General features: G+C 44.3%; 2 protein-coding genes across 5 annotated transcripts in view; one reads left to right on the forward strand and one right to left on the reverse strand.

Moving 5' to 3' along the window:
- The window catches only part of apba1a (amyloid beta (A4) precursor protein-binding, family A, member 1a), a 41,535-nt gene extending 37,655 nt beyond the window's left edge, over positions 1-3,880 (forward strand). For all 3 annotated transcript variants that reach the window (XM_071481739.1, XM_071481742.1, XM_071481740.1), the window contains one exon: positions 758-3,880. In XM_071481739.1, the coding sequence (XP_071337840.1) occupies positions 758-829 (72 nt within the window). In that variant the 3' untranslated portion in view covers positions 830-3,880. The remainder of the gene's footprint in view (positions 1-757) is intronic.
- A 545-nt stretch (positions 3,881-4,425) lies between these two features.
- fam189a2 (family with sequence similarity 189 member A2) lies at positions 4,426-19,960 on the reverse strand. Of its 2 annotated transcripts, XM_071481744.1 has the most exons (11): positions 19,506-19,959; positions 15,079-15,135; positions 14,156-14,266; positions 12,053-12,172; positions 9,588-9,695; positions 9,203-9,336; positions 8,627-8,762; positions 7,095-7,167; positions 6,447-6,602; positions 5,643-5,983; positions 4,426-5,377 (listed from the first exon to the last, which is right to left on the reverse strand). In XM_071481744.1, exons 1-11 carry the CDS (start codon positions 19,782-19,784, stop codon positions 5,060-5,062), a joined length of 1,833 nt encoding a protein of 610 aa, XP_071337845.1. In that variant the 5' UTR covers positions 19,785-19,959; the 3' UTR covers positions 4,426-5,059. The 2 variants fall into 2 exon arrangements, with proteins under 2 accessions (XP_071337845.1, XP_071337846.1); XM_071481745.1 differs by lacking the exon at positions 12,053-12,172 and having other exon boundaries at positions 19,506-19,960.
- Between the last annotated feature and the right edge of the window lie 281 nt (positions 19,961-20,241).

Here is a 20,241-nt window from a genome sequence, read left to right on the forward strand (position 1 = left end):
CTTGCAAGATTTGGTTTCTCAGTTTTTTTATTTGGAAATATTGATGATTATAAAACACAGTGAGCATACACTTAAACAAATATTAACAAACAATTTCTTTAGCCATCCACCCCAAGGTCACTTTTTGCTGTGCCCAATCTCTCGACCTTTTCCGTTTTTAATCTTCTACTGATTGTTCCTGTTGTTTCATGAGTCACACATTGATTGATAATCAGCTCTGAGCCTCTGAGCCTCTCTTCTGATTGGCTCAGTGACCTGTTGTTGCTGACCATCAGAGATATGAAACTAGATTCAGATGGTTTTTAGTTCTTAAAACTACAAATTTATCTTCTGATGTATCAAAACTTCAAAAGAAACACAGGAAAAGAGTAGAATGTCAGACCGTTAAGAACCTGAACCTTTGTAATAAATGAAACTACAAAATATATATGTTAGGTGTTTTAAAAGATCTTCAGTAGGGGCCAGTGGGCTCCGATTGGAGATCTGCAGACAGGTAAGGGAAGTAATGAGAGCCTTAGTAACTGTTGTTTTGTTGACTATAATCAAATCTAAAACCTCACCAGCCTTTATTCTTTAAAATGTGATGACCAGATTAGCATGAAAGTCCTGATGCTGCTAGTAGACCTTTAGAGGTGTGGTCAGTATCACAGTATCAGACCTGTGCTGATACTGGTCCCAGTTACTGAGATATCTGTGTTAATAACATTTGAATCACTGTGAATACGAATAAAATGGTTTGTTCTGTTCGTCACGTCAGATCCACATGAAAACAATGCCTGCTGCCATGTATCGCCTGCTGACCGCCCAGGAACAGCCTGTCTACATCTAACAAGACCAAGCCTTGACCCCACTTCCTTAGACTTCCTGCTGTTACACCCCATCAGACCCATCACACCTATCAGACCCCATCAGACCCATCTAACCCTTTCAGACCCCATCAGACCTCATCAGACCCCATCAGACCTCTTACACACAGCTGACAAGCCACAGTGAACTGTTGGTGGGACTGACCTGTTGCTCAGACTCGTCTTCAAGTGACAACTTCAAACTTCAGAGCTTTTTAGTTTGGCTGAAGTTACAGTTAGTGAGGGAAGTCTACACCTGGAGGATCTTCAGTCTACACCCGGAGGCTCTTCAGTCTACACCTGCACAGTCACCCCCACAGACCCTCGTTCATCAGTGTTCACCAAGGCTGGGTTGAAAAAAAATGATTCTCTGATTCAGATCAATCTTTATTTGAATAATCTGATATCGATTCATAAAATCCAGAGATCTTTCCTATTGTGTATCTTTTATCCTGTGGATGCTTTGGGTCCATTTGTAAACATTAATAATCTTAATATGCCGCAGGTTTTAGGAACATGTTCTCTGAGGATCTGAGGATGAAACAGGTGTAACTGAAAATATCTCTGACTGAATCGATATCAGATCACATGAGGACCTTGTGAATCGAAATGTAATTGATTCAGTAAATCAGTGGTAACACCCAGCCCTAGTGTCCACACACAGACCAAACTGACATGGGACCCTGTTAACCTGATGACCCACACAAGAGTCAATACTGATCAATACTTCAGTCTGTGTGTGAACCCAAGACTTTGGAATCTGTTTTCTATACAGAAGATTTATCTGTATCGTATTCATCAGTGTGTGTAATGTAGGCGTGTGTAAGAGCACTTTGTATTTACTAAGAGCACTGCTCTTAGTAAATACAACACCAAGCTACTGTGGACTGTCAGGAGACACCTGGGACTGATACATTCCAGACCAGCTGTAATCCATCAGCACAGTCAGGTCACAGTCTCCAGTGTGCTGCTCATCATCTTTCTAACACAGATACATCTCTGGTTTCTTCTTCTGTGGTTTTATCAGGTATTGTCAGTAACATGTTTCACATTAAAAGTCCAGAGAAGAGAGGAGGCTTTTAATGTAAAACTGGAGTCATTGGGAGAAGTAGCAGAGAAGAAACAGCTGATCAGAAAACCAGAGTACCAGACATGAACCTGGACCCTGTCTGAGGATTTACATCAAACAAAGTTTAAGATCAGCTGATTTCAATCAGACCTTTGACCCTTTATCAAACCTTTGAAGTCATGAACAAAATTAATTTCACATTAATAAAGTGAAGGTCACCAAAGACCTTCATCGTAAAAGACTGTACCTGATCCAGACTCGATCGGCAGAGTACCTGGTCCAGACTCAGTCAGTAGAGGACTGTACCTGTAGGGGACTGTACCTGATCCAGACTTGCTCAGTAGACCACTGTACCTAATCCGGACTTGGTCAGCAGAGGACTGTACCTGATTCAGACTCGATCAGTAGGGGACTGTACCTGATCCAAACAGGTTCATTTGAACCGGTTTTAGTGGTGTAATGAAGTTTGACCCTTCTCTGTTGCTGTAGTTTTTCCTGCTGTTTATAAATGAAATGTGTCCTCAGCCTCTGAACTGGGTTCAGTTCTACAGGCTGGTTCTCATCCATCAGGAACATCTGGGGCTCTCCTGGAGAACACTGCCCTCCTAAGAGTGGAGGTTCCTCTACAGGTTCTCTGTGCTGAGATCACAGTGAGGAGGATTTTCCCGCCTTTACAGCTGAAACTTGGTGAAATAGTTTGAAACAAAAGGAAGCAGCTATTCAACCAGTTTAACCAGTTTATCAGTCTCAGTCTGTGGTCCAGGTCTCCCTGCTCACCCACAATGCCTTGCATGATACTTGATTAAAAGCTTGATTTTCATTGGCATTGGCAGAAAGCAGTGCACATGTGACTCAGTTATAATCACAATTGAGAACATTTAGGGTCAAAGTTCACGACTAAGCTGAAGATGATAAATCAAATTTAAAAGAGATTAAAATGTTTTTACTGCAACTGACTCTGCTGTGTCCTGGAGCTGGATCTAAATGTAGCATATCAACTGTCTTCATGTCCTCTGGGCCATCAGCTACAGCTTGACTCTGTTACCATGGTGACAGATGATTTCAGAGTTTACACTAACAGTCGGTACAGACTGTAGGTCAACGTCCTCCCAGTGAAACCTAACCAGTCTGAACAGGGGTGAACTTCTGCTACAGAACACATCTAGAGCTGTGCACATCTGGAGCTGTGTACATTTCGAGCTGTGCACATCTGTTAAAGTCAAGTCAGCAGGCTGTGGTTAAAGTGAAACTTATGATAGAAACTCTCTGAAGAACTTTGGAAGCATTTAAGCATTTATCCCATCACCCCCACCCCCCACCCCCAGGTCACTCAGCACCCATCACATCAGCTGTCACACATCCCCTCCCCCCCGCCTCAAGCTGAGTCCAAACGTCTCTTGTCATCATGAAGCTCATCTTGCCTTACTACTGGACTCAGAGGAGGAACAGAGAGACTGGACATTAACATGATGCTTTTCTGTTCTTTCCTCTGGTGTGTGTGTGTGTGTGTGTGTGAGTGAGAGAGAGAGAGATTACAAGCAATGTACTCCATGTTGAATCTGAAACCAGCTGGTTATATAACTACACAGATAGATGAACTATATAGAAACTATGTAAAGGTCTATACTTCTAATGATGGTTGTGTGTTGGGTTCCTCAGTCAGTAGAGAGCAATGCAACACAGGTAATTTCAGGTGAGTGGTAACAGCTAGAGCACAAGGTTACTCCAGGTGTGTAAGGGAGTGGAGGCAGAGACAGACACAGTGAGGGTAACCATGGCACCGAGCAGCTGAGGCTGGAGTCTGAGGTGACTCATTGTGAATGTAAGTGTAACATAGAAACGCTGCAGCAGCACCGATGTTGTGTTCATTTGCTTTTGTGTGATGTTCTTGCTGATGGAGCTTCTTCTTCCTGTAGCACACAATGTTTGTAACAGTATTTACAACAATAAAAGACTTCAACCTACAGCAACATGTCGTCACTGCACCCAGAGGGCTGATGGGAGTCTGTGTCTGTTTCCTGACATTAATCTGAGTCTGATTATCAAATGTAACGTGTGTGTGACAGCTAAGTGATGTCTCCTGCTTTTCATCCCTCACCTGTTAAACACTGAGTCAGTCCAACTAACCTCACTCAGGTGAGTCACCAGCCCTCACAGCTGACTCTTTAATGAACCAGCTGTCTCATGATTCACACAATCACAGAAAACACACATCACTGACACAGAAATGAAACAGATTCAAACTATTAATGAAACAGAAATTCATGTTGCCTCCAAAACATTTTCTGAGCTGTAAACGTGACCTCACCTTCAGTCTCCTCCCGTCTGCAGGAAATGAACAGCAGCCGTGGTTCAGGCATTGATGGTGTTTGGTTACTATGGCTGCAGCGGTGAGTGTCGTTATAACTATTATATACTACTGTGGTAATTAATATTCATGATGTCACAAACAGAAACAACCATCACCACACATACTCACACACACACGACTGACTGAGCACTCCGATCAGATCAAGTGATGATTATTTATTAATGATAATTAAACCATGTTGATTGAACATGCAGCTCCAGACATGACAGCTCATTAGAATCACTGCACATGATCAGAGAGTGGCAACACTCCACCGGCTCCACCTCTTTAACATCAGCATCAGCTCTGCTCCTCACTCACTCTGGTTAATCAGATCTGTGATCTGTTTTACTTCTATCCAGTTATCAACCCAACTTTATTGACAACAGACAAACCTGGGAACACTATTTTCAAATCATTCCAGTGAGTTACCTCCTGGAAACATTTTAAAAATTAATTATGGGTAAAATTCAGACTTTGTTCATCTGACACATTTTCATTCTCATTACCTGACAGATGGTCAGTTTATGAAAGTTTCCAATAATCAATAAATCAATCAATGATTTTATTTCTTCCCCAATAACTTGTAAATAATTAAGAAATGATAGACTCATAACATAAAGTGTAAATGTGAAAGTTCAGTGGATCTAAGTATTAAATAGCAGAGACACCTGCAGGTGGTCACCTGATGTCTGAGCAGAGTAGAAATCTCTGAGTATTAGACCTGGATAATGCATTCAGTGTCCCAGATCAGTTCATTTGGTGACAGGTGAGGCAGCATCCAGCTGTTCTCCGTCAGAGCACTGTCTCTCTGAATACTCCAATCAGACTGTGAGGACGATCAGGACGGTCCAGACGGGACCCTGTCCTCGACCCCGCCCTTGAACCTGCCCTCGACACCGCCCTTGACACCACCTCTCTGTTATTTCTTGGATGCTCCAGAGACTCATGTGCTTCAGAGGTGAATGAGCTGAGGTCTCCGCAGCTCTGCAGGTGCAGCACCCCACACCTTCTCCTGGGGGGGCGGGGGAAAGTCTGGGAGGAACTGGCAGCTGGCCGCTGCTGCTGGGGTGGTTGAGGTTGACTGGGACCCATCTCTGAGTCAGTGAACACCTGGACGGAGACAGAAACTTAATTGTTCAGGATAGAGTTATGTTCGGTCCTGATCCTCCTTCATCAGGTTCTAACGTAAACCTAGAACAGTCTGGTCCATCAATCCTGATCCTCCTCCATTAGGTTCTAATGTAAACCCAGAACAGTCTGATCCATCAGTCCTGATCCTCTTTCATCAGGTTCTAATGTAAACCTAAAACAGTCTGATCTACGAGTCCTGATCCTCCTCTGTCAGGTGTTGATTTACCTGTCAGGGTTCTCCTACCTGTTCGATGTAACTGGCACAGCGTACAGCCTCCTCCATGTGCTCCTCATCTGACTGCAGGACATTTCTAATGCTGTCCATCAGCTCCTGGACCTCAGGGGCCAGGCCCTGCGTGGCCGGCTGTTCAAGAATCTTCCTGACCAGCTGCTGTGTGTGTCTGTAGCTCTGGTAGTCCACCATGGAGGAGGGTCGGTGCCGGCGGGGGGGTCTACTATCATTGTTGCACCATCGTAGCGTGACCTGACCCTGGGCGTGGGCAGCCAATGTGGGCTGGGAGGTTTGTGTGGAGGAGTCTGTTGTCTGAGGAGGAGGAGCACGGGGGGCATCGCTGCTGCTCCACCCTGCAGGATACACAGGGGTGGGGGGGTGGGGGGTGAAAGGGGTGGGGGTTGGGGGTCATATACATTACCATGAAGACATTTGATGGGAAGTGAAGAGTGAAGAGTGAAGATGTGAAGTTCATCATGGTGATAACTGTAATCACATGACACCAGGCTGCTTAATAAACCACACACACACCTGGACACATTTCAGCCTCTGTTTGTGTCAGTGGTTGTAGAGGAGACAGACACACACACACGCGCACACACACACACACACACACACACACACACACACACACACACACACACACACGCTACACACCTGAACTGGCTACACGCTACACACCTGAGATGAGCTGATGACGTCTGTCAGTCAACACTCACTGGATCACGTTAACTGTGGTCTGAACTGGTCTGAACTGTTCTGATTTCAAACTGAAGTACCAGGTCCTGAATTTTACATGGCTCATCAGGAGCTAACCTTTAGCACCAAGGTCCATCAGCACCGGGTCACTGCTGGAGTGACGGATTCTTGCTTTTCTCCAAGTGGGCAGTCCTGGAGGAAGAGGAGGATGGAGGTGGGACTTCACCTGCTGAACCACACTTGGTGACTGCAACACTGTTTGTGGACTCAGGTCTGATGAGACACATACAGCAGGACAGGTTTGCCAGTTAGATACAGAGGTTTGAAGGTTTGTCTTCACTACAGATACACACATAAATACACATACACACTCCCAGTGTGTCTCAGACACACACATAAAGGGGGCGGGGTCACGTGACAGCTGGAATCAGTGTCCTGTACGTGACGAGGACAGAGTCCTAGTGGACCAGACTTACTGACACATCATCACACTGTGACACACAAAACACAGACTGAGGCAAACGTCCAATCAAAGACAACACAGCTGTTCTGTCATGATGTCAAAGACCTGTGAGGTCACTGACCTGAAGTGACCCATCAAATACAAAACATCATGATATGAAGAGTCACAGACACACCTGCCTCTCTCTACACTGTTTACTGTTCTGTGATTGGCTGTTGATGAGGTGATGGCCAATCACTTGACTGGCAGCACAGAGGCTCTGAGATTCATGCTTCCTGATCAGTCAGTTGTGTGTGACCCACCTGGACCACAGGTGGGTGGAGGTGGAGTGGTGGTGGCGTTCACATTCAGCTCAGTCAGAGGAGTATCTGTCTCCTGAAATAAACACACACACACACACACACACACACACACACTCACACACATCACTGTGGTGACAACATTAATCATCTCTTCACATTCAGCAGCTGGACCTGTAGAATATCTACAGTGAGCTGCTGTAAATATGTCACCTAAAGTCACCTATTATTATGTTGTGCTATTGTGTATTACTATGTTGTGTTGTTGTTTGTTATTATGTTGTGTTGTTTGTGTTACTATGTTGTTTTGTTTATTATTATGTCGTGTTGTTTTATATTATTCATTTGTGTATTATGTGGTGTTGTTGTTTGTCATGTTGTGTTGTTTTGTATTATGTTGTGTTGTTGTTTGTTATTATGTTGTGTATTATTATGTTGTGTTGTTGTTTGTTATTATGTTGTGTTGTCGTGTATTATTATGTTGTGTTGTTGTTTGTTATTATGTGGTGTTGTTCTGTATTATTATGTTGGGTTGCTTTGTATTATTATTTGGTGTTGTTGTATATTATCATTTTGTGTTGTTCTGTATTATTATGTTCTGTTGTTGCCCATCATTTCCTCAGTAACTTCCTCCTGTTGTTTCCTCCTAAAACAGGAAACATGGTCACCGTCTGCTTCCTGAGTCTCAGGTTGCGTCTGAAGTCACTCATTCCCTCCTCCCTTCCAAACAGTTCTCTGTAGAGAACAATACACTGAGCTCATCAGTAAAACTGAAAAACACTTTCAGACTCTACCTCGGTAATTTTCATCCTTTTTCAGTCTTTCACCGTGAGCGCAATGCATGATGGTATATATTGCTTGGTTGGTGACCATTGGTTTTACACTACTTTTCATGATGCATTGTGGGATACTCTGAGTCACTATATAGGGTATAATAATCCTCACTTTACATTCGGGCAGCACTACAGAATTGTGAACTCACTGTATAGTGGACTATACTTCTATAGCAGTGAGTGATTTCAGATACAGCCACAGTGTTGAATAATGACCACAGGTGTTTCTGCAGAACATGAGGATGTCACAGTTAAGTTGACCTTTGACCTTTTGGACATAACATGTCATCACAAACAAGTTAAATTGTGAGTTATGGCCTGAAACCTGTTTTGTGAGGTCACAGTGACCTTGACCTTTGACCTAATCAGCTGACCCTTGAGTCTAGACGAATATTTGTTTCAGATCTAAACAGATTCCCTTGAGGTGCTGCTGAGACATCACTGTTTTAAGAATGAGACGCACCTGAACAGGTGAAGCTTTGACATGGAGGAACAGAAACTACCTCATACCTGACACATGGTGTAACAACACATCTGCATGGTACTGACTCATCATCAGCCTGCATCTGTTCAAATCAACACTTTGATCACACTCCACCCATCTGTTCAGAAAAATTTAACTACAGGTGATGATGTGAGTTTACCTGTGTGACTGCGTGGGCGGAGCTTCCTGCAGTGTTGCAGGCAATGACATGAGTTTACCTGTGTGACTGTGTGGGTGGAGCTTCCAGCAACAGCCTCATATGGAGGAGGGGGATCCAGTGGACAGAAGACCTCCACCCCTTTGATCCGAGCCCCATAGATATGAGGAAGAGGGATCACACTGTCCCCGAGCGTCCTGATACACAGGTGAAACACACACTGAGTCATCATGGAGCACTGAGACAGACACACATAGCAACACAACTGTCTGTGAGGGTCAACAGTCCAGGGGCCACATAATAAAATTCTGTCCCCCCATCACTTCACACACGTTGACCTGGACACAGACACAGCTCTGGAGCCAGGAGAAACCAGACCAGGTACTGCAATGCTCTGGTCCCTCAGAGCAGCATCATGAAGTCAGCTGATATCTGAGTGATACATTGATGATACATGAGTGCCTGACACACACACACACACACACACTGTTTTGCGTAGTAGAATAAATCAGGGCTCTGGACTGTTGTGGTGGACAGAAAACGAGTGAGAAGCATTGACACTGTGTGTGTATGTATGTATGTGTGTGTGTGTGTGTGTGTGTGTGTGTGTGTGTGTGTGTGTGTCTGTGTGTGTTACCGGCATGCCAGACGTGGTGTACATGAGTAGAAAGTGGAGAAGTAGGAGGGGGGAGGGGCTGGGGCCACAAACTCATCTGGATCTGGGACCTGAGCAGGCTCCTCCCTTTCCTCCACTGTGGCCCTGGGCTCGTCCTGTCAGACAGCGGGGACACATGACATCACACACCATCCTAGTATGGTGAATGGATGAACACACAGGAACTGATGTCACTAAGCTACAAAATGACTCTGGTTTTAACAGTTGCTCATATCTTAAGTGTTCCAGACTTATTCTAAGCTAGCTCCTCTGCTTTGTTGTTTCCTACTGTCTTATTCTAGTGATCTTATTGGCCTGTTGTTGTGAGTGACCTCAGAAAGCTCCTGGTGTCACATGAGGTTCATACCATGCAGGGAGCTCTGGTGGAGAAGATCTGCAGGTACCTCAGAGCAGCTGCCATCAGACATACAGCTGTGGTCAGAGCGTTCAGAGCACACAGAGCAAACAGCACTTTCTGCAGAGAAGAAGACAAACATCATATCAGTCAGGAGTGAGCTAACCTAACTTTATTAGGAAAACCACTCTGACACCGGGTAGTTCCTCAGGTCTTCGGGTCCTGGATACAGATGTTGAAACTTTCCTCTGAGACTCTGGATCCAGGTCTGAGATTGAACTGGACTCACTGTCATGTTAAAGAAACCAGTTTGTGACATCCTGTGATATTTAAGACATTCTGTGATATCCTGCAGGAAGTAGCCGTTAGAAGATGGTGAACTGTGGCCATGAAGGGATGAACATAGTCAGAACAAGACTCAGACAGACAGAGACATTCAGCCCAGGACTGACTGGTTTTAAGGCCCAAAGTGAGTCCAGAAAACATCCCCACACCATCACACCACCTCCACCAGCCTGGACAGGTTGGTCCATGGATCCAGACTCTGACCCTACCATCTGGTACACAAAAACACACAAACAGAATGAACACACAAAAAACATACATACATTATTTCCTACACATGGATGGGTATTTACAAACATGGTGAGACTGTCACGCCTCATCACTCTTCTGATTATGTGATCACCCGATCATTCCTCTGATCTGATGGTATAGAATTTAACATCAAACTGAACAACTTCACTGAGCTTCAGTCATTATCATCATTATCAGATTTAAACTTTGATGAACAAAATAATTGAGTTTGTGTTCTCATTGTGTAACATCATATCTTCATTATTTACTATGAGTCATTGTATTAACTGTTTCTATTTTAATATTCACTTAATCAAACAGGACTTTACAGTTATTGATCTAAAGTTCACTGATCAGCTCCTGTTTGTGATCCACCAACAGTCCAGTTGTGTGTCTTTGCTGTTGCTCTTTTCTGTGTTTGACAACTTGTGGCTCAGTCAGTGTTGTTATCTGCAGACTGATGGATTAAGGGAGAGTCTTCATCCATTTATGGTGAAATATGGGAGTGGAAATGAGGCTTGTGCACGTGAGTCCAACTTCTCAATGAGTGAGATTAATAAAATACAATCATATGAACGCAGCGCAATTTAATAATCCTGACCAGAGACTGTGTGTGAATGTTTCTGGTTTAGTGCATTCAAATCATTTTAGTCATGAATCTACAGATTTATGCATCTGGCCCTGGTCTTCACCTGTCCAGTGTATCTGTGTCCACCGCAGCCTCAGGTTTCCGGTCTTGGTGACAGGAAGTGAACACTGACATGGTAACAACAGTGTAGTGAACAGTGTAGTGACAGTGTAGGGACAGTGTAACAACAGTGTAGTGAACAGTGTAGTGACAGTGTAGTGTGGTGATAGTGTAGTGAACAGAGCAATGACGGTGTAGGAACAGTGTAACAACAGTGTAATGACAGTGTAGTGAACAGTGAGTGTAATGACAGTGTAGGACAAACAGAGTTGTTGGTGTGTTGGTGGAAAAGTGTGTTAGACTTAGTGCTGAGAAGAGACGTGTGTGTGTGTGTGTGTGTGTGTGTGTGTGTGTGTGTGTATGAGAAGAACAGTTCACAAACACTCAGAGCACACAACATAACAACACGACAACAAAACAACATGTCACTGAGTAGCAGTGACACACATCTGAGTCTGGATCAACTACATTTAACGAGGTGAAGAACGACAAAGGTAAATGTGACTGAAACCAGAGACAGTGGAGAATGGAGATGGTTCACTTTCAATTATTTCCTGTAACTGTGCCAGGTCTGAGTCTGTTCATTTCAATGGAGAAGTGAATCTGCTCACAGACTATGATTTATTCTCCCTACAGTAATTGAAATAAATACTGGATCCATTTTTCAAAGCCACAGATCTTCAGAACATTCTTACTCTAAAATGTCATTTTTCAGATGACAGATCAGGAGAAAATTAACTTTATTCAGACCTGTCTCTGTCTCAGACACACACACTGAGAAATCTCAACACAGATCTGTTCTCTCTGTGGTTCTGATCTGGTTTCACTGCTGCAGACGATGCTTTCCTACAACAGAAGTTTAAAGGGACTTATATGAAATCATGAATTAAACATTTTAACTGAAATAAATGTTATATTTCTTTACTTAATAACACCATAACCGCTATTATTCTGTGACTGTTTTTGAAGGGAAAACAGAGAGTGTTATTAGACTGACGCAGATAAAAAAATGAGTGGCAAAATCATACTATTGAAGCTGTCTGTGATGAGTCATTTTCTGTATCGAGGATCTTTGATGATACATGAATCTGAGTGAGCATCTGTGTTTACACCAGGCTGCCCCCCCATCCCACACACACACACACACACACACACGGTTCTTCTCCTCTTCACAACACAATGCATTGTTATTTCTGTACTTGTGTAACTTCACCTTCAGCAGGATCCTCATGGTGCTGCAGGAGTGGGCGGGGTGGAGCTCCAGCAGCTTTTCCTCAGGACAGGTGGAGGTGGGGGAGAGGGAGCAGCAGTGACACACATCTCCATCCTCACTCTGAGGAGGGGAGACCACATGATCTGATAAAATACTGACTCTTGATGACATCACCCTAGCCTCCAGTGTCAAAGTCATTGGGGGTCATTTTTGAAAAACCTGGTCATGCATGTGACACCTCAAGACTGGACTACTGTAACTCTTTATTATCAGGGTTTCCCAGTAACTCAGTGAAAAGGCTCCAACTGATCCAAAACACTGCAGCTTCAGTCCTGAACTAGGAGAAGAGATCACATCTCTCCTGTGTCAGCTTCATCACCTCCTATAAAATCCTCCTCCTCACCTACAGAGAGATTAATGGTCAAACACCATTGAATCTTAAATAGCTGATAGTTCCCTTTCATCCTAACAGAACACGCTGCTCTCACAGGTCTACTTGTGGTTCCTATGAGGGGCAGAGCCTTCAGCTATCATGCTCCTCTCCTGTGTAACCAGCTCCCATACTGGGTCCAGGATCAGAGCCTTCAGATACTCTGATATTAATTATATTTGTGTTTCATTAACTGTGTGAACAGTGGTGGTTTCTCCAGACCCCCACCCTAATCTAAATCTAAACTTGATTCTAACCTGAACCTAAAACCCAGTCCTAACCCTCAGACATCAGTGGACCCCACAGTGAACCCCCACCCCCCAACCACCACCACACAGCTAGCTCTATTAATATGACTTGGTAACCTCATCTCTTGTTGTTGGTGAAACCTCTTCACAGGTTCACACACAGGACAGAGACAAAGGTCAAAGGTCACACAGGAGATCATTTTCCTGGTCAAGGCCCAGAGTGAAGACACACAGACACAGACACACACACACGCACACACACACAGACTAAGTTGTGTTAATGTGAAATGAGTGATCACATAAATAACTACACTTCTCTCTTCTGAATCCTGTTTTTATTTAACGGTCTCCAGTGACTGTCATCAGACAGAATGTCCTGCTCCTCTGACTGAAGAGGATTTCTTTACAACAGAGGAAGAGGAGACAGAGGAAGAGACTAATATGAGTAAGATGATGAAGTGTAAACATACAAAGTGAGTAAAGATGTCTGACAGCTCTCCTTCATCACAATCTGACTCATCATCATTACATGATGACTGAGGTGATCAGGTGATCACCTGCTGCCTCACTGAGGAGGAACACCTGAGCATGTGTATTATAGAGCTGCAGTAACAACTGAGAACAGTAGAAACTGAGTCAACTGTCTCTCACTTTGATTATAGCTGATCACTGATCAGAGATCCATGATTATCATCAGTGATCAAACACTGCTCCTCTCTCTGTCTGAAGCTGCAGTCTCTGTCAACAGGGCACGACACAGTGACACAAACTGGAGACACAACAGCTGGACACAGAAACAGTAAGCTGCTGGTGACACTAGACGTTGATAGGATGAGTCGACAATGAAACACCTCATGGGGCACCGTCAGGCACTGCAAATATGGTGACGGTGGAGCAGCTCACTTTCACACAGAGGCTATGGCCATCTTTATTTACAGTCTTTGGTTTTCACACTGAAGTAAAGTTAAACCTTCATTCTGTGTGTGTGTTGTTTTTAAACCTGTCTGTATATGTTACAATATAATAATAAAATCAACCACTAATAACTGCTGATTCATTACATACAGTCTGTATTAAAGCAGGTCTCTGTCCTCAGATCTGACCTGCAGTGACCTCCTTCTTAATGATTATTGATTCATTTTTAGTTGACTTCATTTGACACACGCACACACACACACACACACACACACACACACACACACACACAGTGATGTATTATTGTGACGATGCTGACATGTTTCTCATGATTTAAGTTCTTCTTAAGATCTTCTTCATCACTTCCTGTTCTCCTCTGGTGTATTTGTGATGTCATCACAGTAAGCTGGTTCATCATGGACTACATGACATAAGTGAGCGTGATGCTGTCCACAGAGGAAGCAGAGACACCATGACAGAGGATCACAAACAGACAGGAAGCAGCCTCACCAGTTGGCAGCTGGTCACACCGGAAACCAGCTGGGCTCCCTGACAGCATAGGATGAATCCAGCCAGATTGAGGAGCACACACACCACAGACAGCAGAACAAACACATTGACCTGGAGGGGGAGGGGGGTGGGGTTGGAGGAGTGGGGGTGAGAGAAGGAAGGGGAGATGGATTATTACTGTCTGTGAAACTCTGTGTAAACAGGTTTAATAAACATGGTGTCATCAAACAGAGACAGAGACCCCCCCCCCCCCCCCCCCCCCGTGGTCCAAACACTGACACACACTGCAGGTATCCAATGATCCAGGTGAGGAGTTTCATGACTGGTGGTCTGATTGTTTGTGAAGCTGCTGATCAACAACAGAAGCATCAGTGAGCAGCAGCACTGTGTTGATATCAGAGGTCAGAGGTCAGAGGAAGATGGACAGACTCGTTTGCTGCTCCAGTCACTCAGATAACCACTCTTTACAACTGAGCTGAGCAGAAAAGCTTCAGAGTGAACAAAATGTCAACCTGAGCAGAGAGAGGCTTTCATTAGTATTAGTCAGTGTGGATCTCACTGACACGAGGTCTTTATGAACCACAAAGGACATTTCCTGTTGTCCAACAACTAAACATCAGATGGACAGAAACAGACCAGTTTTATAGAGACATGTATGGTCTAGACCATATCTGTCTTTCTGTCTGGGTCTGAGAGACAACAGTCTGAGAGACAACAATTCATTTCACCTAATGACCTCAGCACATCTACCTGAAGACCTCTACCTGAAGGCCTCTACCTGGTGGACTTCTACCTGAACGACCCTTTCACCCGAAATACATCTACCTCTACCTCTAAAGACCTCTACCTGAAGGACCTCCACCTGAAGGAGTGCAATATTGTGGTCACTGGTCTAGGGGAAGAACCAGGACCATGTTCCTTACCAGAAGCAGCATGGGTCTTCTCCATGTTGTGAGGCCGACGATGCCTGACAGGATGACCTGCAAACACAATGAGAAAAGTAATGTTCATCAGGTGCAACATGGTGGTCCAGCCATTAGCACCGGCGCCTCACAGCAGGAAGGTTCTGAGTTCTGTGTGGAGCTTGCATGTTCTCCCTGTGTCTGTGTGGGTTCCCTCCAGGTTCTCCGGCTTCTTCCCATAGTCCAAAGACATGCACGTCAGGTTAACTGAGACTCTAAACTGCCTGTAGGTGTGAATTTGACTATGTGTGGTTGTTTGTCTCTAAATATCAGCCCTGTGATAAACTGGAGACCTGTCCAGGATGTACCCCACCCTCACCCTGTGTCAGCTGGGACATGGGGGTATAGATAATGGGTGGATGGGTAGATGGATGGAGCAACGCTGTGTAAAAACACATAACTACACAGAACTATACAAACAGATGGTCTGTGTACATTCAGGCTGATAGTTTATTTGTTTTAAAGTGTAGCATGTTGGCAGTAGAGGGAGTGGAGGGGCACCAGGGTTGTGAGGTTGTGTCAGGCTGGTGGATTGAGGCAAATGCACACCTCAGATTGACATACAAGGGATTTTCAAGTTTAGATATGGAGGTTTCATATTAATTGGCATGTGTTTTGATATTTTGTGAAATAAAATGTTTTTAAGATTTTTTAAATCTTTTTTCCCTGCAGAGCATCAGAGGTCCATTAGCTGCTCTGGCTGTGAAACTGTTTTGTTTGGTTTAGGGTTTTTTGTCTAGTCCCCACTGGCAAGTGAGCTGGTAGGGCAAACAGAAGTGGGTATTGCCCTTGGGGCAGACTAGTTTTCATTTATTTTTCTCTATTTGTTTGTTTTTTTAGTAAACTGCTTCCTTCCCCATCAGTGGTTACCTGGCCCAGGTCAACTCCCAGCTAGCAGTCAGCACATGCACTAGACCAGAACAGCATGGAGGTTACAGTTGTGTGTTAAATAGTAAGAAATAAACATAAATATATTGTGGTTGTTATTGTTAATAATAATTTTAATACAGAAAATCTGGTTTACTCTGCTTTATTTAAGGTGTGTAGGTATGTGTTTAAAACACACCTTTGCAACTGAGGGTTAAACGACTTCAGGATACAAATCTAACCCTAACTAATGCACTAAGTCACTTCTTCATTTTACAGCTGATCCACCAGGTTTTAATTCATGGAGGATAATATTCTTGTTAATCAGAGAATGGACCCTAAAGACAGGCCACCACACTGGCCAATCAGATGCAAGGTAACCCAGGTGCTCAGATCCCGCCCTCTAGGACTGAACAGAAATAAATCACTTCCAGTTTCTAATTTTCTATTTTTCTCTCCTGAGTCTGTGTAGGTAGGAGAATGAAAACTGTAGAATCAAAGCTTTATGTGAATGTTGATCTGACAAATGTAAAAATACAGTTTTCGATCATTTAATTCCTGTTGAAACTGTTTTAGGAAGAGCTGACAGAGGCTGATTGAACAGATTTGGATCGCCTCTGTGTCTCCACACACTGAGCTAAGTGAAGGAAAACCTCCAGACACCAGCTGTGAACCGACAATGACCTCTGTTAATACTGGAGCTGACCCTGACAATCAGCTGACTGAGGAGCTGATAGATTAATCATCTATCACTTTATAATAAATTAGAGTTATTAATAATAGTGTTTCCAGATATTTTCTGCTTCTTTGTAAATTATATTAAAGACGAACAACTACAGGGTCGAGGCTGCAGTGAGAAGACATCACTAATATCTGACACCATATAGATGATCACTGAAAAAATAACCAAAAGATGAATAAATCAAATTAAAATCACACATACAGCAGCTACAGGTCATCATGATGAGTCATGTGTTGAGGTGTCTGTGTCCCCTTATCTGTCTCAGTCCAGTGTTCCTCTCTGTTTAGCTCTGTTTGGTCTCCACCAGCTGCTCTGACTGACTCAGTGTGATGATCAGCAGGTGGAGGACTGAGGCTCATACAGATGTTTCTCTGAACAGCAGATTCTCTAGCTACAAGGAGCTAACAAAGAGGGCAGTGTTCAGTGGAGCTGCACAGGTGGTAACAGTCGACTCTGCTAATACAACAAGTACTCCAACCAGTCCTCCAACCCGAACAACCAACAACCCTCTTACACAAAGCATCCAGCGGTGTTCTGGACCTTGGTTGTCATGGTTACAACAATAAATACAGCAACGGTACCAAGTATAGTAACCATGGTGATGAAGGTAGGTACGCTGCGTAGCTACAATATCTTCGTCGCCATGGTTACAAAGATAGGTTCAGGAAAAGATGGTGGTTTGGGTTAAAATAAGTACTTCCTCAACATTAGACGATCTTTGTTGTCATGGTTACAATAATAACAACGAACGGTCATGGATAATAGAAACAACATAAACTGGTACTTTCACATTAGAATTGAACACCGCTCTCCTGTTTCATATTCCTGTGTTATGCTGACCCATCCATCCACCCCAACCTCCTCCTGATGTGGACTTTGTTGCTCTATAAACTACGTCACCGCACTTTTCCCTTTGCTCCTGTCATCATTACAACGGCCACTAGATGTTGCCTAGCAACAAAACCTAACTATATGTCATGATAACCTGCTGACAGACGACCTATGGGCTCGTTTTTACAGGACAGTCTCAATGACACCTGTCATATTTTACACTTATCTGATTGTTAATTACACTAACATTAATTAATTCATTTGTTTTTATAGAATTTCATGTCTCAGAAACTCAATTTCTTGATCTAGTACCTTCTTCTTCTACTGTTACTACACCATTAAATCTCTTTGGCCTCCACCCCTAAAGATGTCCACCCCCCCCTCTGCTGCTGGCTCTCAGTGTGGTTGGTCTGGTATAGAGTCCACCTACTGCTGTGTTCAGCTCATGCCCAGCACACATCACTCTGACAGGCAGACTGCTCCAGAGCTGCAGAGGACAGACAGAGGGAGTCCCCTCAGGCTTGAGGACCAGGGGACAACCAGAACCACTCAGTAGTGGACTGGTGATCAATATGTCTGTGAGGGATGACATTACAACATCCAGCCAGTTAAAGGAACAGTCCAACATTTAGGGAGATGAGCTTTGTTTGCTGTTTCACCTCTGTTTGAGTAGCTTAGCTTTGCACAAAGACTGGAGGTACTAGGAGGAAGTTAGCCTAGCCCCACCTGAACTTTCATGACAAAGCCTCTGATGAAGATCAGGTGTTTCACATTGTTAACGTCCACATGATTTTTTAATATAATAAAGACATATGATGAGTGAAATAATCAGTCAATACCATGACTGAGTGTTTCCACCTTGAACTGCAGTGAACCAATGACAGTCTCATAAAAATAGATTCAGACAGCAGGGATTCACACGTCATAGAACCTAAGGAACCAATCTGTCAACTTGTGGGGATGAGGGGGGCTTAAAACACCTGAAACCTCGTCAGTACAGAGAGCCAGAGTTAGCATTAGCACAACCACTAACAATGTGTCAGCCACTGCCAGTTACAAGCTAACAAACAACACAAACAAATAAAAAATGCTAATTACACTAACTGAAGTGTAGATGAGAACTACACAGGCCTGATGCAGGTTTCTCATCAGGATGTCAGAGTAGATGAGCTGCAGACCAGTTTTTATGAAAAAATGTTCAACTAAATATGAACTATAGCAGATGATTTTACAAAGTTTAAAACACATCTGGAGGAAGTTTATCATGTGTTAATCCATAAAAATTGATTTATAATACTCAAGTTATACTGGTCATAGTTTTGGAAAAGTCCAGTACAGCTGTGAATCCTCACATGGGGGGTTGGTACATGACAGGTATGTTGAGCACAGGGTCAGTCTGGTCTAGTCTCAGATCCAGTCTCAGGTCTTCATGAGTAACTTCCAGATCAAACTGGGAGTCTTAACTGAGGGTCACAGAAGGTGTGGGGCTCCAGCTGATACTGGGTGGGAGATGGACTCCAGGTCCATTCCATCACTGTGATTCACAGTGATCACCAGTCTCCTCCTCAGTTTGCTTCCTACAGTCTGACTGTCCCTATGCTGCTGTCCTGGGGGACAGAACCAGCAAATAAAACCTGCAATTTTCCTTCACATCTGATTCAGGTCTGAGTCTGCACATGTCAAAACCCAGCAGGACTGTATTAGACCTGCACAGATCATCAAGACCAAAACCTGGTTTGACGGGGTTTCTTGGGACCTGTATCAGTCCAGTTCACTGGACTGGGATTATCTCGTGTCTCTGCAGAGACAATGTTAAAAACAATACAGCCGCTCATCTGATGTCTAACGTCATTTCCGTTTAAATGGTAAACATTGATGTGTTTAACCCACTGTATGGTCTGTTTCCCGCTCCCACCAGGACTGAACGGTGACGTGACGGTATACTTACCGAGGAGCCCGCCCAGAAGGGACACGAGTTCCGGATGGCAGGTGAACTACTGAGGGACAGAGCTCCAAAGGACAGCGCCACCATGGAGCCGCCGAGCAGCAGTTGCAACAAGCCCAGCGAAAGCAGCGGCCGCCCGGGCAGCAGCAGCCGAGAGCCGCCGCTGGCGAGCCGTGAAGAAGCAGACAAGCCACGGGGTCGGTTTCTGTACGACGGCTCTGTGAGCTGCGAACCCCCAGTAACCGGACAGCAAGACCCCGGCAACACCACCGGGAGCGACATCTGTGGTGGATCGACAGGCAGCGCGGAAAACGGAGGCCGTTTAACGGAACTACAGCGGCGGACTGACGGGTGGATCCTCGCCGAGTTCAGCGGGGCTTCTCGGTACCGTCATGGTGTTCGGTCTAAAATAACACGGGGCTGCTGGGGTTGACTTTCACATAGTTTGGCACAGGGTTGAGAAAAGTGAGGGCGGGGGAGGGGCAGAACGGCCATGTGTGACATGTAAACGGGGGGGGGGGGGGTCTTCTTCAGACCCTGGATTCACATGTAGACATGAAACCTTATTCAGACCACTTTCATGCACATATACTGAATACATCTGCTGCCATGTTTCATAATGAGTCCTTGTGCCACACACACGAGCACATACACACACGCACAAACACACCATATCCTAGCCCCTTTATTCTCCTCACATCTCATATTTAAAAATGATGAAATGTTCAGTCAGTGGTCT

This window comes from Trachinotus anak, unplaced genomic scaffold, assembly GCF_046630095.1.
Source record: "Trachinotus anak isolate AG129_WGS33_773 ecotype Australia unplaced genomic scaffold, CSIRO_AGI_Tana_v1 ptg000008l, whole genome shotgun sequence".
Taxonomy (NCBI): Eukaryota; Metazoa; Chordata; class Actinopteri; order Carangiformes; family Carangidae; genus Trachinotus; species Trachinotus anak.

Coding starts and splice junctions, on each gene's coding strand:
- fam189a2 (XM_071481744.1), bottom strand. CDS start 19,784: ATGTCGCTCCCGGTGGTGTTGCCGGGGTCTTGCTGTCCGGTTACTGGG. Junction 7,168..8,626: donor CCACCCACACAGTCACACAG/GTAAACTCATGT, acceptor TGTTTATTTCAG/GAGACAGATACTCCTCTGAC. Junction 5,984..6,446: donor GATGGACCTTGGTGCTAAAG/GTTAGCTCCTGA, acceptor TGTATCCTGCAG/GGTGGAGCAGCAGCGATGCC.